The sequence below is a fragment of the Artemia franciscana genome, chromosome 16, assembly GCF_032884065.1.
Source record: "Artemia franciscana chromosome 16, ASM3288406v1, whole genome shotgun sequence".
Classification (NCBI taxonomy): Eukaryota; Metazoa; Arthropoda; class Branchiopoda; order Anostraca; family Artemiidae; genus Artemia; species Artemia franciscana.
In genome coordinates this window covers 21778352-21794283 of record NC_088878.1, presented here as the reverse complement: position 1 = coordinate 21794283, position 15932 = coordinate 21778352, and the positions used below count along the sequence as shown (strand labels likewise).

Below are 15932 nucleotides of genomic sequence, written 5' to 3'. Positions count from 1 at the left end.
GCTTAAATGTATGCTAGACTAGGAGACTTAGTCTTAAGCCATAACATTTTTGTCTTGACACTTCAATGTTTTCAGTCTCTTAATGGATTGTCCAATGGAATCCCATGGCCTCTCCACTTGGATGACCAAATAATCGTGACCAGTCTTGCAAGTACAGCTTCCAAATACGTGCCCAATTTATCGTGTACCAGTATCGATCGAGTACCATACCCCCATAATCTGTCTCCTATGTCCAAAAAGGGCATATATACTTCCAGTTTAGAAATCCTGTTCTAGAGGCTCAAAAAACACCATTAACCAAAAATGCTTATTGCCAAGACCAAGGCGTCTTCCGCTTTTAAGTAATTTCATTTTTTTAAGCCAGGAAAGATCATACCCCCCCTCCCCTGATTCAATGACATACTCAATTGATTTGTAATTAATTTCTTTCTCTTAATAAACGGTTTTATAATGTTTTTTTTTAGAGAAAAAGAATAATAGACCTTGTAACTATTACTACTATTACTGCAACCAATCACAGCACCTTGCCACCTGAGAAAACGACTGAGCACACTCCACCTTCAAGTGAACCTGTTCAGATATTCATTCACTCTTTACTCCCCTCATTATGTTTATGTTTCCTTCAAGTCCATTCTTATGATCTCTTCCCATTCCATTTCAGAATATCCTGCTTTTGCGTTGGTCCTAGAAGCATTTCCAAAGAGAACAATTTTTGGCACTCTATCTTCCACTATCCGTACGAAAATGACCTGGATATCAAACCTTTCGTTCATTTGCAACCCTTGACAGAGGGATCCAACATTTTTCACACAACTCACTGTCTTATATATCAGGCCCTTAAAACGATCAACTGGAATAATCTTTAGACATCTGAGCAACAACCAGCACATCTTTCTCAACCTTTCGATGCACCGAGGCTTCAGAATCATACGTGATAACCGCCACTAATGTAGCTTAAACCATCCCAAACTTCCAGACTTACCTTCCTATTCTTAGAAGAAAAGACCCTAAAACTTCAATTTTCTACTTTTTTTTCATATTTTTACTGCATTCAACATCCTTATTAATAATACTACTTATCCAAGTCAAGCTGTTCACTTAGTGGGCATTCTTGTTGCCTAACATCATACTCTTGTTTTTTCTTAATTTAAGCAACTCAGTCTAGCTAATATTGGTTTCTAAACCTTGCCTTGCACACCGAACTCTCAAACTATTAGTGTAATATCTATAAAAATATGCCCAAGGCAGGCACGTACGCAGGATTTTTTTTTTTGGGGGGGGGGCAAAACCTTCGAAACAGCAAATATAAAGTAGCACTTGTTTTTATTTAGTAATGCAAAAAGCACGTATATCGGAAAATACAGATTAACTTTAATCTGTAGTATTGTAGCGGATGGGGGGAAGAAGATTGAAGCCTTAAAAGTACGTTTTAGGCTCAGATTATGTTAATAGCGATTTAGGACCAGTGATTAATCTATTATATCCCACTGAAAGGGAAATTTTAGGATTGACACTGCAATATGGGTGCTGTGGGGGTAGTTCTTGTATTGCAAAAACGTAGATTTTAATGAAAAATGATAGTTTCCAAAATTGATCCATTAAATCTGTACTTTATACTGAAAAGGGGGGATAAACGCCTTCATATCAAGGATAATTCTATTTTGCTGTGGAAAGCAAACCCTCTTTACAAAAAAAAAAGTAGGTAAAAAGTTAGACAGAAAAATAGGGTAAAAAGTTAGACAAAAAATTGGTTAATAATTAGGCAGTGACTTGATCGGATAATTGCATGCTGTAAAATCCCCCAAAAAAGGCTTCACACGCGTATCTAGATTCTTAATAAATGTTCTACTTTTGCCAGAAATCCCAAGAAACCACGGGGAAATTAGACATTTCGCAAAATTTCGGGGGGGGGGGGTTCCGAAGCCCCCCCCTGCGTACGTGCCAGGCCCAAGGCATACCTTCTCCTTCCTAGAACCCCATTATTCATTTTAAGATTTTATGTACAAAATTTCTTATTCTAATAAGTACAATCATACTAAGTAATTTGCCGCATGTTGTAATGATCTGCCGCATGTTGTGAGAGCTCTGCCCAGAATTGAGAACTCTGTTGACAAAGGTCCGAGTAAAACTCAGGTTACTATACCCTTATTTGATGATGATACAACCTTGGTGTGTGTTGCCCCTAAGGGACAACTACTCATGTCAACGATAATGAGCAAGATATGTACATGGTTTAAAATAAACCACCTTGACTTGAATAAGTCAAAATTGTTATTTTCTCTCGATCTCCAAATTTTTACCCTTGGTTTGCGGAAATGATTTCGGAACGGGGAATTATTAAACGAACAAGGTTCACCAAATACCTCGGAATCAATGTTGATGGAACCCTATCATTTAAAGATCATGTGAAGTCAAGTTTCGAAAATACTGTTACGTAACTTATTGTTATGTAAATATAAATATTAATATAAATATTGTTACGTAACTATCATGCGCAAATTAAATCTACCCCCCAAATCTTATATGATTGTTATACTTTTCCCTGTTCCATCCCTACATTTTGCATTGCTCGTCGATTTGGCTTGGTACTTTCCCTTCGATAATTCGTCCAATCCGTGTAATCCAGAATAATGCTATCCGAGTTTTTTTGTGGTGTTGGGAACCAGGAGTCGATGAGGTCTGTGTATAGAGATTTAAATATAATGCCTGCAGCTGGATTACGTGACTTTTATACGTTGATTTTTATATACAAGTATTACAACGAGAACCTTCCTGATTGTTTTACAGGAATATTTTGTGAGAGGTCTGATGTTCACCATCACGTTACTCGGATACGAGGAACTACTGAGGTTCCTCGATTAGTTTCAAGTAGGTCTTCTTTTTCACTTATTTACAGAGCTTCAAAACTTTGTAATAAACTGAGTATAGATATCAAGGAAATAAGTAGCTCTGGCCAGTTTAAGTCTGATTTACGTGTGGAGTTGCTCGGTAGGTATACTTTCGAAACAGACTAAATAAAATAAATTTTCCATACGTTATTCACCTGTAATATTTATGTTTTTTTTTTTCTTGGGGTCACACAAGGTAATGTATTGTTTATGTTTCTTTTTTGGTGTTGTTGGTTTCGGTATATAGTCTCATTCTCCATATTCTCTCTTTATTTTTCTTGAATTTAGCACAGCCTCACAAGCTTCACTCGTGATGCCATGAATGCCATAAATCTCCGAGTACCCCTCCTTTATCAAAAATCGTAATTGCAATTTACAGCGTCTTATCTCAAAAGACATTCACTATATTATCAGCAAAAAAATTTATCAAGATACAACACAATCCCCATGTCCAAGCGATAAGATCTCTGGCTATAATCACGTAGAATTCCTATGAAATAAATATCCTCATTTGGATACTTCTTTCAATTCAAACAGAATTCAAGCTCACAAACATACACATGAACACACACACACACACACATATATATATACACATACACATGAACACACACATACATACATACACATACACATGCACACAAAGACACAATTAAAAAAAAAAAAAAAAAAAAAAAAAAAAGACGACAAGAGACACGAGTCCATAGAGATACGAAAAAGTATAGAGGCCAAGTTATTCTAGATTTCTCGGTTATATTTTGCTGATATCTCAGGGTCACCCCAATTTTTAGAATAAAAGAATAGATTACATAGCTAAAAGTAGCAGGAACTCGGCCCCTCATCTTTTTTTTCTATCTGTATGCAAGAATCAAACCTGGTTGTATCTGGCAATATCTTTGTGGAGTGTCCTCAAAAGGATCATCGCAACCATTCCAGACAAGAACAAGACAATGACCAAGGAATTTAAAATAGAGAACCACTGGATGTTTGAATTTGGCATTGAATCAAGTAAGTAATCCCATCTTGAGCTCCATTTTGTCTCTGTCTCCTAAAGAAAAAAGAAAATTTGGCTTAAAAATAGGTTAAAATACGTTCATAATAGCATCCAAAGAGGAAGAGCTTAAGATTTGTCAATACACACCTGGTACAGCAAGATTTGAAGTATATGGTGAGTTCGCGAACATAGAACCAGAGAAGTTGTTCTTGTTTATCTCCTGGATCCCAGATACAAGCAGCGACCCCCCTTATCCAAGAGGCACTCAATAACGCTTAAAGGTGGTTACAAGAATAAACACAGAGGCAGGCATTGGAAGAAACAAAATTACCAACTACAAAAAGGAGGAGGAAAACCCCAAATGAAGGAGAGTCGGGACAGCAAGTTGGATTGACTACCTATTTGATAACATGCTTGCAACTTTAACAAGTGAAGAAGAAGGTTCAGCAGATAATATTGATCAACAACTGGAAAGTTTCACGAGTAAGGCTGTCATTGACTGGGAAAAAGTTGCACGTTACAGTGGTGGCGAAATAATAACATTCGTTTCAAGAGACCGGCACAAAATGCTCGGAAGTATCTCTGCTGTCCGCCCTCTTCTATCCCAAGCGAAGAAGTCTTCAGCACAGTTGGGGGCATTTAGGATGACAAACGAAGGTCTCTGAAAGGATAAAATGCTGTAAAGAAGTGTTTTCTGCATTACAGCTTGCCTCAGTTGGACTGGACTCATTAAGTCCCGTCCAGACCAAAACTTAATTACGTTTTATTGTTTTTCTAAATATTTTCTAAATATATCTTTTTCGGATTATTTGGAATCCAGGGTGAATTATTGAGGCTGTTCTTTTGTTTGTGATAGCCCAGAGAGAAACGTGTGAATATGAATAAAGAGAGAAAATGCAGGGTTTAAACTTCGGGTAAGGTTTTTTTTTCTGGAGGGGAATTTGTTGGCAAATTATATCGGTATCGTTTCTATGCGATACCGATATATCGGTATCGGTTTCGGACCCAATAATCCATATCGGTCGGGCACTCGTTATGACTATTGTTTATATTTTACTTGTTGGCCAAAAAACTATTAATCCTAAGCATAATTAATCATCTGAAAAATTGATGTCATTATGTCAGCACGAATTTTGACTTAAAACGATTTTGTAAACCTGCACTTTTCCAAATAATTGTGGAATTTAGCGACAATCTCCAACAATTATTGTTCTGAAACTGCTTACCTCTTGGAAGTCGTAAAAATTGCAGTGGAATGTTTGTACAGGTGTGGGGTGTATTGTCATGGAGTGTGGTTCAACCTCACAAAGTTACTTACCTGACTATTTCTAAATTATCTCTAAATAATAAGAGAAATCAAATTACATGTTCTTTGAAACAAAGTGGGTAACAAAAATAACATTAAAATCAGAATTTCTGGTACACCCATTTAGAAATACGGCTAGAGCTTCTTTCGTGATTAGAAATTTTGCCCCCTCTGTATGGGATATTATTCCAATTGAAACAAGAAATTCGAATCATTTGGCTTCCTTCAAGGCTGTTGTTAAGAGATTCTTCCTTGCAAAAGAATAGTATGGTAATGATGCAAAAGTATAGTAATAATGCGTGAGTGTCATAAGTAGAATCTTTGTATGTAGTAATATGTAGAGTAGAGATGACTGCCACCTGCTGCCAACAAGCCCCTCGGGGCTTTCTTAGCAGGTGCAGCAAAATGTTTTGTATACATGTTTTTGAAATAAATTAATCTGATCTAAAAAAAAAAAAAAATCTAAGAATACCATGTCACCAATCATTCTCGCGTGTCTTCGATTTTGCAAGGTTATCGAGTTTGAGAAATCCTAGTTTGTCCATAGAATTTCAGGGTGGTAAACCTTCTAATTTTTGGTAGTACTACTATGCACGGGGGACAGAGGGAAAGTAATATTGCTTAGCATGTAAGAGACCTTGGCATACTTAAACTAGCTTATGACATTGTTGATGAATGTTGTAGATGCTTCTTTCCCCTTTTGAGGAGACGAAGGAGGAGCAAGAGATCCCTTTTTTTTTATTCCGAGCAAGTTTGTTTGCAACTGTGTGTTAGTTCGTCCAATGTGTGGAAATGCTGATCTAATAAATTTTTTGATTTCTATAAGAAGCTGAAAGGACAGAGAGAGGAAATGTTTGAAAGGGAAGAATGGCTGAATGTCAAGTGCATGGAAAAAAAAAAGAAGAAAAAAAATGATGATGACAACAAGGATTCCCAGCATACAAATGACACCCTTCTGGTGTTGTAATGTACTTTATAGTTCAAATCCTGGTATAGATCAACATCAACTTTTTGATGAAATACTTGGTAAAAATTAGCAACTAAAGTGGGTGTTTTAATGTTTATTTTTGTTTTGTTACCTTTACCTAATACCGGATGGAAGATGATTGGTGGTCCTTGTAGACGAATTTGCAGCACTTCCGTCATTTGATTACGACCACAAAAACCCAACAGACACTAACGACACCCTCTCGCAATATAATGTGCTTGAAATCTAAAACCCTGATATTAATTAGAAAGAACCTTATTGATTACACATCTAATCGCATTAAAATTATCTCTATTCAGCTTCAAAAAATTATTACAGATACAGGACATAAGTAAAATTTTCAACAGATCATACGACATGACTGGTAAGGTTTTACCAAACGACAGTAAAATCTTACGAAATGGTAAGCGTAAAAAAACTATTTTAGTGATTAATCTGTTATACTCACGCTTAGAAATATACAAACATGTCGAAGTAGGTACAGTCCAGGAATGCCAGAAAACAATGGCGGCTCACGCCACCGTTGAAGTTTCAGAAATAGTACTTTATGCATTTCTTCGTCTCAGAGCTCACCAAAATCTATGCAATTACAGAACAAGTGAATTACATGAGAATTCTGGGAGATTATTAAGATAATCACCAAAAAATGAAACTTGGGAGAATCAGGGTATAATCCCACAAATACACAATTAAACATAAAATGTTACCTGAAATTTGTAAGAGTAAGTATAGGTGATGGCAATTTTTCCTTGAGGTTTTCCAGGGATTCTCAAATATTCGTTAGTATCACACTTTCCATCGGCTGTGTGTTTGATTGAACGTGGCTCAACTTTGATCGCTGAAAGAAAAAGTAAGCATTGCAATATACTATCATCACAAAGAATGAGAATTGTTTCAGCAGTTATCAAAAGAAGCATTGTTAGTTTGCCCTCACAAATAAAATGGCGATGCTAGTACTACCCTGCAGCATATTCAGATTCTCGTATAGCAAAGATAATTAGCACATCATACGGGATTGGCAAAGGTTTTCATACAAACATCCATACTGGGGTCTGAATTAAGCCCCTAAATTATGTTAAACCATCTTAAAAAGTTATTGCCAATTATAATTGACTTTTTATTAAGGCCAGCTCTTCTGATTAATTTGTCTACATCTTTCAACTTCTCTCTTTAGTTGATACAATCCTTCCTTCAAAATGTTCTATAAGACAACCTGTTCTAAAGGGATGACAAAAAGTTAATTCAGCCTACTAAAACTATTGTGAGATCTTCCTCCGATAACCCTCAACTCTATCTTTCAAATTAAAAATATGGAGGAAAAAAGGTGAAAGGAAAAATGATCAAAGATAAATAGCTTAAAAATATTAGATGAACCTTCAATCTATTCAACCTAAACTATCTTGAAACGAACTCAAAGGTATCACTGGATATCTCTATGCATTGATAACTAGTTTTGGTAAATCATAAGGTAATTCTATTCAGTAGAGGAAATAAGGTTATGGACCAATCTTGAACTTGAGGCAAAAACGCTTATTCTGGCTGATTGACGAACGAAGTTAAATTTTCAATAGTTAAAGTGTATCATTGCCAACGGCCACTTTTCCCAATTGAAAGTATTATTGGATGTGAACTAGAGGAAAAGAAAAGTCTCTAAAAGATTCTACTCCTTTTCGGTTTTCTAAAATTATTTGAAGTGCTTGTTAAATTTTACGCCACTAATCCTAAATGCGGCATTATACAGAAATTCTCACTGTCCGGTTTTCAAACGCGTTTTTTTTTTATTTTTCTTAATTATTTTTATTTATTTTTTCTTATGGGTCGTGGTTCGTTCCTTAGTAGGGTGGCCGGCGTTTCCCCCCCCCCTCACCACGGAAGACACCCCCCGTGGAAAATAAGGCTTCCTAAATTTAAGTTTTTTTTTAATTTCCGGTGGGGGAAGAAAATTTGGTATTTGCGTATTATGCGCCACTCAATCAAGTTTACGCTGTGTAAAACTCGAGAACAAACCGGTTTCGTCATTAGTTTCTTTCAGCTTAGAGCGAGACAAGACAAAGACAAGTGACGGAATAGATGAGAAATTTATAATTTGGGCTATATATTTGCACATAAGGACAAATATATAAAAAACAATTCTTAATATACAGAATAATTGTGCGAAAGGGGTGGCCTCCTCCTCAAGACTTCGCTCTTTACACTAAAGTTTTCTTGTACAGAATTTTAACACAAAGTTTATTATACTAATTAAACAGCCATTGTTTCAGGAATCGTTCTTAAAGAATTAGGACAAAAAGTAAAAACTTAACGAGCAAGGTCTTGTGGAAGGGGCAACTCCTTTCACATAAGTAATAATTTCTATTCGTTTTAATTTTCGATGTTGCTCCTTACTTTCAGTTGAAAAAACTTTTTTTTTTAATTTAATTTCTAATCGTTTTTAAATAATACTGGGAAATCCGCTCTCTCTCTATGAAAAATTCCGTTACTTGTGTCCCCCCGAGAAAAATACCCCCCCCCCCCGTGAAAAATAAGACTTTCCAAATTCGAGAATTTTATTTGAGTCTTGGTTTTTAATTTCCGTAGGGGGAAGGAATTTTAGTACCTGTGCATTATGCACCACTCACTCAAGGTAACGTTTTTAAACAATACCGGGATATCCAGCTTTTTCTCTCCATAAACATTTCCGGTAATTGTGTATTATACGCCACTCACTCAAGCTTACGATGTGTAAAACACGAGAACACACCGGTTTTCCGTTAGTTTCTTCGATACTTTAAAAACAAATTTGGGCTATAAATTTAAACGTAAGGGGGGGGGGGGGGGTAAAATATAGCGGGTCTGCATGCAAATTTTTTTAGGTACAATTATTCTGCATATTAAGAAGTAAGAATTGTTTTCTGACTTCAAACTGTCCAAATACTTTACCCCCCCCCTCTTAGGTGCAAATATATAGTCAACATTATATATTTCCCATATATTCTGTCACTTGTCTTTGTCTTGTCTCGCGATAAGTTGGAAGAAACTAACGAAGAAATCGGTTAGTTCTCCAGTTACACAGCGTAAACTTGAGTGATTGGTGCATAATACAGAAGTACCAAAATTCTTTCCCGCTACGAAAAAAAAAGCTCAGATAAAATTCTCAAACTTGGAAAGCCTTAATTTCCACGGGGAGGGTATTTTTCGGGGGGAGGGGGTATTTTCCTCGAGGGGTATTTTCCGGGGGATAATTTTCGCAGGTGGTATTTTCGGGGGGGGGGGGTATTTTCCAGAGGGGTAATCGCCGGGGGGGGGGATAAACGTCTAGAACCCTTTACTAGGGTACAGCAACGGCTGCAACAATGAAAAAGAACGGGAATGTAAGAAACACTCGTCATACACTGGGCTCTACCTCAATGGAATAAGTGGGTTTGTACATATTTAATCAGTTAAGCCACATGTCTTTATTCAGGAAGATTCGCTAGAAAGTACAGAACCCTCGTAGTGCGTCCAAGTATTAAGTGTCTTTTTATTTCGTCCTAAATTCACACCCTCAAAATGTACCTTTCTCTGCTTTAAAACCCTCCAACCTTAATACTCCCCCGAAAGACTCTGACACATTCCCACCAGTGACGTGGCGCAAATACATTCCAGAACGAGGTGGATATAGAATGCAGTTTGTACTCGTCATTCGTCTTACAACGATATTAAAAAACTAGATCTATTAAAACATAAATTATTCTTTGTTGAATAGAAAATAAATTCTCTCTTAAGTAAATAATAGATGGTGCCAATGTATTCCCATGATAGTGATTACATATTTCAAAAACATTGTCAATAATCTGCCCACTAGAAATAGTCAACGGTACGCGCCTAGTTTTTAAATTAGCGCATTATCATTCAGCCTTGGCATAAAAAATTCTATGGTCCTTTTTAATGCCCCAATCCCTAGCACCTAGCACCTAAACCAAGACACCTTTCAGATAGTATTGAGATTTAATTTGTTTCGAAAAGATGCAGTATTTAATAATATCGCACACAGCCGGTCAGAAGGGTATGAAAGGATTCCCCATTCCTGAATGACCCTAAATGGAGATTTCACCTAGAAAGGATGTCTTGAGTTCAAGTAAGAGTATAATAACCCGTACATTTTGGCCTAAATTTAATTTTAAGAGTTAGCCAAATATCCCCCACAAAATCCTCGTAGCCCCCTTTTAGTTTTAACAGCGAGCACTAAGGCAACTAAAAATACCAATGTAAATTAGTAAAAGAAGAATGCCTCGTATTAAATCTTTTCAATCTTACCGACCGAACTAGAAACAAACGGATGAGTCTGATTAGACCTACGTGTAAATAATGCTTTGTTAACAGAAGGAGCCAATGAAAGCTACAAGGTTAAAATCTTACCGACGACTCTTCCTCCTCCTTCGCCAAGGTCAATGCCCCAGGGCTCAGTTTTACCAGAATGATATTTGATTGTCAAATCTATATGGTTGTACACAAAGTACGAGTCTTTCTGGTCGAAATTGGAAGTCTGTAAAAACACATTTGACTTTAATTTCTTATTCTCATCATTGGGTCGAGTTGTACAGGGTGTCTACAAAGTCTGGATACACACAAATTTTAATATTTTATTTATTTATGTTATTTTTCATTCCCAGATCGAATGATGCTCTGTCTAAAGAAGGAAATAATTGAGTTGGTACTTTTGAGTGGGGAGGGAAATTCGCGGGGGATGAACTTTCCACGGGAGATTTTACACTAGGGGAATTTGCCCGAATTCCTTTACGAAATTCTATTTTTTTTTTCTTACTTTCTCTTTTTGCCGACTCAATTTTACCTGAGGACATGTTAAGGGTAATTGTCCAGGAGGAAAATTTCAACAGGTTGGAATTGTCTAGAGGATCTACCTGTGAGGGGGAGGGGGCTGATTCCCCGCAAAAACTTTCCACGGAAGGGGATTTCAGGCATGATCTGAAAAACCATTGAAAATTAAGGTATTTTTCAAATGAAAGTGTGTTAAGAAGAACTTTTCAGGTGGAATTGTGCGCAAGAAATTTTCAGCGGGAATGGAATTGTCTGGGGAGAATTTCTCAGGCGGGAGAAGGTTATTTTACGTGGGAAAAAACTTTTCTTGGAGAGATTTTGCGCGGGGGGATGCAATTTCCCATTGAGAGGAAACTGAGTTTCCTGGCATTATTTAAAAAACAATGAGAAATTAAAGAAAAAAAAAATTTCCAACTGAAAGTAACGGACAACACTAAAACTTAAAACAAACAGAAATTATTACGTGCATAAGGGGGGCTGCCGACTCCTCAATACCTTACTCTTTAGCTCAGTACGCTAAAAGCTTGGATTCATATCCCAATTCTCTAAGAGCGACGTCTAAAACACAAGGACCATTTAATTAGAACAATAAAAACCATTTTTAAAAGCATTAAAAAGACTTCAGCGTGAAACGCGAAGTATTGAGGAGGGGACAAGCCATTTCATGTATGCAATAATTTCTGTTCGTTTAAGTTTTAATGTCGCTTCTTACTTTCAGTTGAATTTTTTTTTTATTTGTTGAATCATCAAATAAAATTTGTATGTATTTAGACTATGTGGCCACGCTGTATAATAAAAAAAAAAGAAATTAATTTGGGAAATTCAAAGAATTCGAAGCGACACATCAAAAATCTGAAACGCCATTTTCACTATTCCAAATGGTTTAAATAAACTCCAATGGAGTGGCTTAACATCTTGCTCATAAAAATTTAATCAATGAGCTTCAAAATCATTGTAAAAAAATGAGCCACTCAGAGGTCAAATTAAACAAGCCTACTTTTTTTAATATTACACAAGATCTTGGCGCTGAAGTGCTTCATTGGCTCTTAACTTAGTAAGATCAGAAGGGTATACCTTATAAATATCAATTGTGACAAATAGAAAAAGGCACTGGTCATCAAACATTAAAAACCTGACTGTCAATTTAACAAAATCCATATGCCTATTATTTGGCTCTCAAGCGTTATTTTATTTTAATTTTGTAATACAAGGGCAACTAGGCCTTTTAGCCGAGCCATAGCTTTCTGTGATGTTCCAGTGCCCCTCTTGTAGTGAAGAAAAAAGAAGTAAAATAAGCAACTGATATAAAAAAGTGTAGACAATAGTGTTGGCCATGCAAAAAAAAAGTGATTTTCTTTATTATTAAAGTTAGGGGAGGGGCTGTGAGTTCCCTGTATGGGGTTATCGACAATAGCGATACGGATGGTGTAACTTTCATTCTGATTCGATACCCCTTTTGAAGTTTTTGAAGCTCTCTTCAGAAATTCCCACAAATTTGTCTTCACAATAAACTTTTACATTTGGATTAATCGAAATAACAGCTACCATTTCCGAACCAGCTTCAAATGACAACTTTCTCTCACTTGACAGTTTCTTTCCAAACCATTTTAAATTTCGGTTACTATGAACTGAACTTCGTTCTTTACTACGTTGCACAAAATGTTGCACAACCATGATAAAGGTTGATGATACCTTGATGACTATGATTTAAATATGCTCATCTCCCCAAAAGGTCATAGACCCGCGAAATTTTGGTCCAAGACCTAGCATTACATGTTGCCTCTCAATAAATTTGGTTTAAATCGAACAGCCTGTTCTATTATAACAGTTCGTGGTAACGTAAGGAGCGACTCGGCTCAATAGTAACCAAAATTCTAAAAAACAGAACTTTGATATCAATAGATCCATGAAAAGAATCAGCTTATCATGCTGATTCAAAATATATAAAATTGATCAAGTTTAGTCTTGCCCATCAAAAGTTACGAACCTGAGACCATGTGTCTAATTTTTGAAAAAAGGGGAGAAACCCTCTAAAAACCAAGGAATCTCAGTGAAAATCATACCACCAGATTTAGCGCATCAGAAAACCCTACTGTAGAAGTTTAAAAATATGAAATTTGCATTTTTTGCCAGATGAGATGAAAGATCACAGGTGCATGCTTTGTTTTTTGTTTCAGGGTGATTTTACCGAAAAAAAAGTCCTAAAAGATCGGGAGAGGGGCATTCAAACGGAAATTCAAAGTTTTAGTACCCTTTTTATGTAGCCAAAAAGATTAAAGGAAAATTAGCCACTCTCCCCAGCCTCTTTTTCCCCAAAGTTGTCCGATCAAAATTTTGAAATAGCTCTTTTTTTCAGCAAAGTTGAAAGATCCAATAACTATGTCTTTAGGGGTAACATGGCCCCCCACAATCCGCGGGGAAAGGCCTGTAAATTATGAATTGTCCATTGTTTACGTACAGTATTTGCTATTGGTAAGACTACGGTATGTGATGGCGCGATTTTCATTAAAATTCACTGACTTTTTGAGAATTTTTCCCCTTTTTATAAAGTCAGACAAATTTTTTCACGCTTACGGCTTTTGATGGGTAAAAATAAACTTAATGAGATTTTATATGTTTGGAATCAGCATAAAAAGCAAATTCTTCGGATGCACCTATTGTTGTCAAAATTCCATTTTTTTGTTGCGTTTACTATTGGCCAGGTTACTCTTTACTTTCAGCTTGTTGATACGAACTACTTGACAATGGTGCTGGGTAAACACACATTTCATGAATGTTACCCTTTACATTCGATTAACCTAACACACTAAAATTTTACAAGGCTCAGACTTTAGACTATATTTGATAGTGATTTTTTTTTATTCAATAGTATTGAGCTTCTTTCAAAAGTAGTGATACTTAACGGCACCATTATTTTACCATGAAATACGTTCAACATTCAGTATAAACGAAAATTTTAATTTTTACAATATTGGTGGTGCGATTGGGAGCAGAAAAATTTACTTTTGCTCCGACTCCCTCATGAGAAAAAAACCAAATCCGGCTCTGTATGAAAGACCCAAGTGTTAATAAACAAAGTAATTCAACTAATACGTAACGTTACTGAATGTGACCTAAATATTTGTCTTTCTGAGTAAGTAGATTAGCAAATTTAGCCTATGTATTATTTATTTATTTATTTAAGAATTAACGACGCTTCTTGACTACTATGGTCCCTGCGTCAGCCCTCCAGTGCATTCCTGCAGCGTCATTCGATCTCTGGGTCCCGTATTACCAAGTTAAGGTCAAATCCGCTGCGCTACCACAGGACCTTGTATATTATCAGTCTTTATTATGTCTCTATTTAAATATTCGTTTATGTGAAAAAGCTTCATTGGAGAATTGACATAATTCCCAGATATATTTTGGCATGTTCAATCTATATTCATTTCTTTCCATTCATCATGGCAGTATGAAATCATTGAATTATAAAGCCATTTCAAATTGTATAAACATCATAGCAGCGTCTAACAAAAATGACGTCGTCCTTTTCAAAATAAATATAACGCAATTCCCAATACAATATCAACTAGACCTACGTTGCCTGGGCAACGTGAAGTGTTGCGGCAGCCTTTGTTCGGCTTTGCCGATTAAAGTGTTGCGAGAGCAACACTTTGGTTTTGTTTCTTCGCTATCGGTTAAATGATGAAGTTGTCAAAACTATCAAAGCTTTCAAAACGGCATATTCAAAGAAGAACACAATCAGTAATCACATGATCAAATTCTTCAGCGTTGAAAAAACAACAGCAAAAGAATATCGGAAAAAGGGACTAAATTGAGTTTGCAGCCAGTTGAACTTTATCCTTTCCAATCGTAGACATCGTGACGGATGGAAACTTGGAACATTATCTTATATAATCTAGTTGGTATTATAAAGCTATCCGTAACTTTTCAGGATCAAATACCATAGATGTGCACCAATTTGCACAAATTTGTAGCCCCTCATGAACCTCCTCTAGCAACCCATTCTTGCTTACAAGTCCCTCTTCCGTGAGAGACAAAGAATAACACAATCAGTAATCAGATGATCAAAGGCTATTCCTCAGGGTTGAAAAAAAAAAAAAATATTGGAAGAAGGGACTAAATTGACTTTGCAGCCAGTTGAACTTTATCCTTTGCACACCATAGGCTCTGGCTCGAGGACAAGCAAAAACCATCCTTTTTGGCCCCAGGCAAGAGTCGTACGGAGCTTTCCAAAATATAATGTCATATTCATCAATCCGGCCCGAGGTCCACACTAACAGCCGATTATTACTTACTAGGCCCCTAAATGTCACTTTGCAGCCGGTTGAACTTTATCCTTTTCAATCGTAGACATCGTGACGGATGGAAACTTGGAACATTATCTTATGTAATCTAGTTGGTATTATAAAGCTATCTGTAACTTTTCAGGATCAAAATACCATCAGGGACCCATAAATTTCCTGTAATGACTCGCCATCCAGGATCGCTTATCATTGGATGGCGAGTCATTACAGGAAATTTATGGGTCCCTGATTCCATAGATGTGTACCAATTTGCACAAATTTGTAGCCCCTCGTGAGCCTCCTCTAGCAACCGATTCTTACTTACAAGTCCCTCTCCCGGGATACACATCCAAGTTCACCGGAAACAAATAATGGGTACACCAACTAGCAAAAGTTCCAAACCCCTTGTCGCTGAAGTCATTGTAGCCTAACAGCCGATTATTACTTACAACTCCCCTACATGTCTTACAATCGGGAACCAAGTTGTTCTTACCATCAATTACACCAGAAACAGATAATAGGTACACCAATCAACAAAAGTTGCAAACCCTTCATTGCCAAAGATGATTATAAGCTAATAATCGACTGTTGCTTGGAAGTCCCCTACATATCTCACAATTGGTATCGGCCTATTTTTGGTTCAAGTGTGTACCTTACCACTGAAGTTGTCAAC

The 15932-nt window shown here is 36.5% G+C and overlaps 1 protein-coding gene across 2 annotated transcripts in view; it reads right to left on the bottom strand.

Annotated features, from left to right (window-relative positions):
* The window catches only part of LOC136037222 (transmembrane 9 superfamily member 2-like), a 152565-nt gene that overhangs the window by 106829 nt on the left and 29804 nt on the right, over positions 1-15932 (bottom strand). For both annotated transcript variants that reach the window (XM_065719825.1, XM_065719824.1), the window contains exons 6-8: positions 10554-10680; positions 6884-7014; positions 3763-3936 (exon numbers count right to left, since the gene is read on the bottom strand). In XM_065719825.1, coding sequence (XP_065575897.1) covers positions 3763-3936; positions 6884-7014; positions 10554-10680 — 432 coding nt within the window. The remainder of the gene's footprint in view (positions 1-3762; positions 3937-6883; positions 7015-10553; positions 10681-15932) is intronic.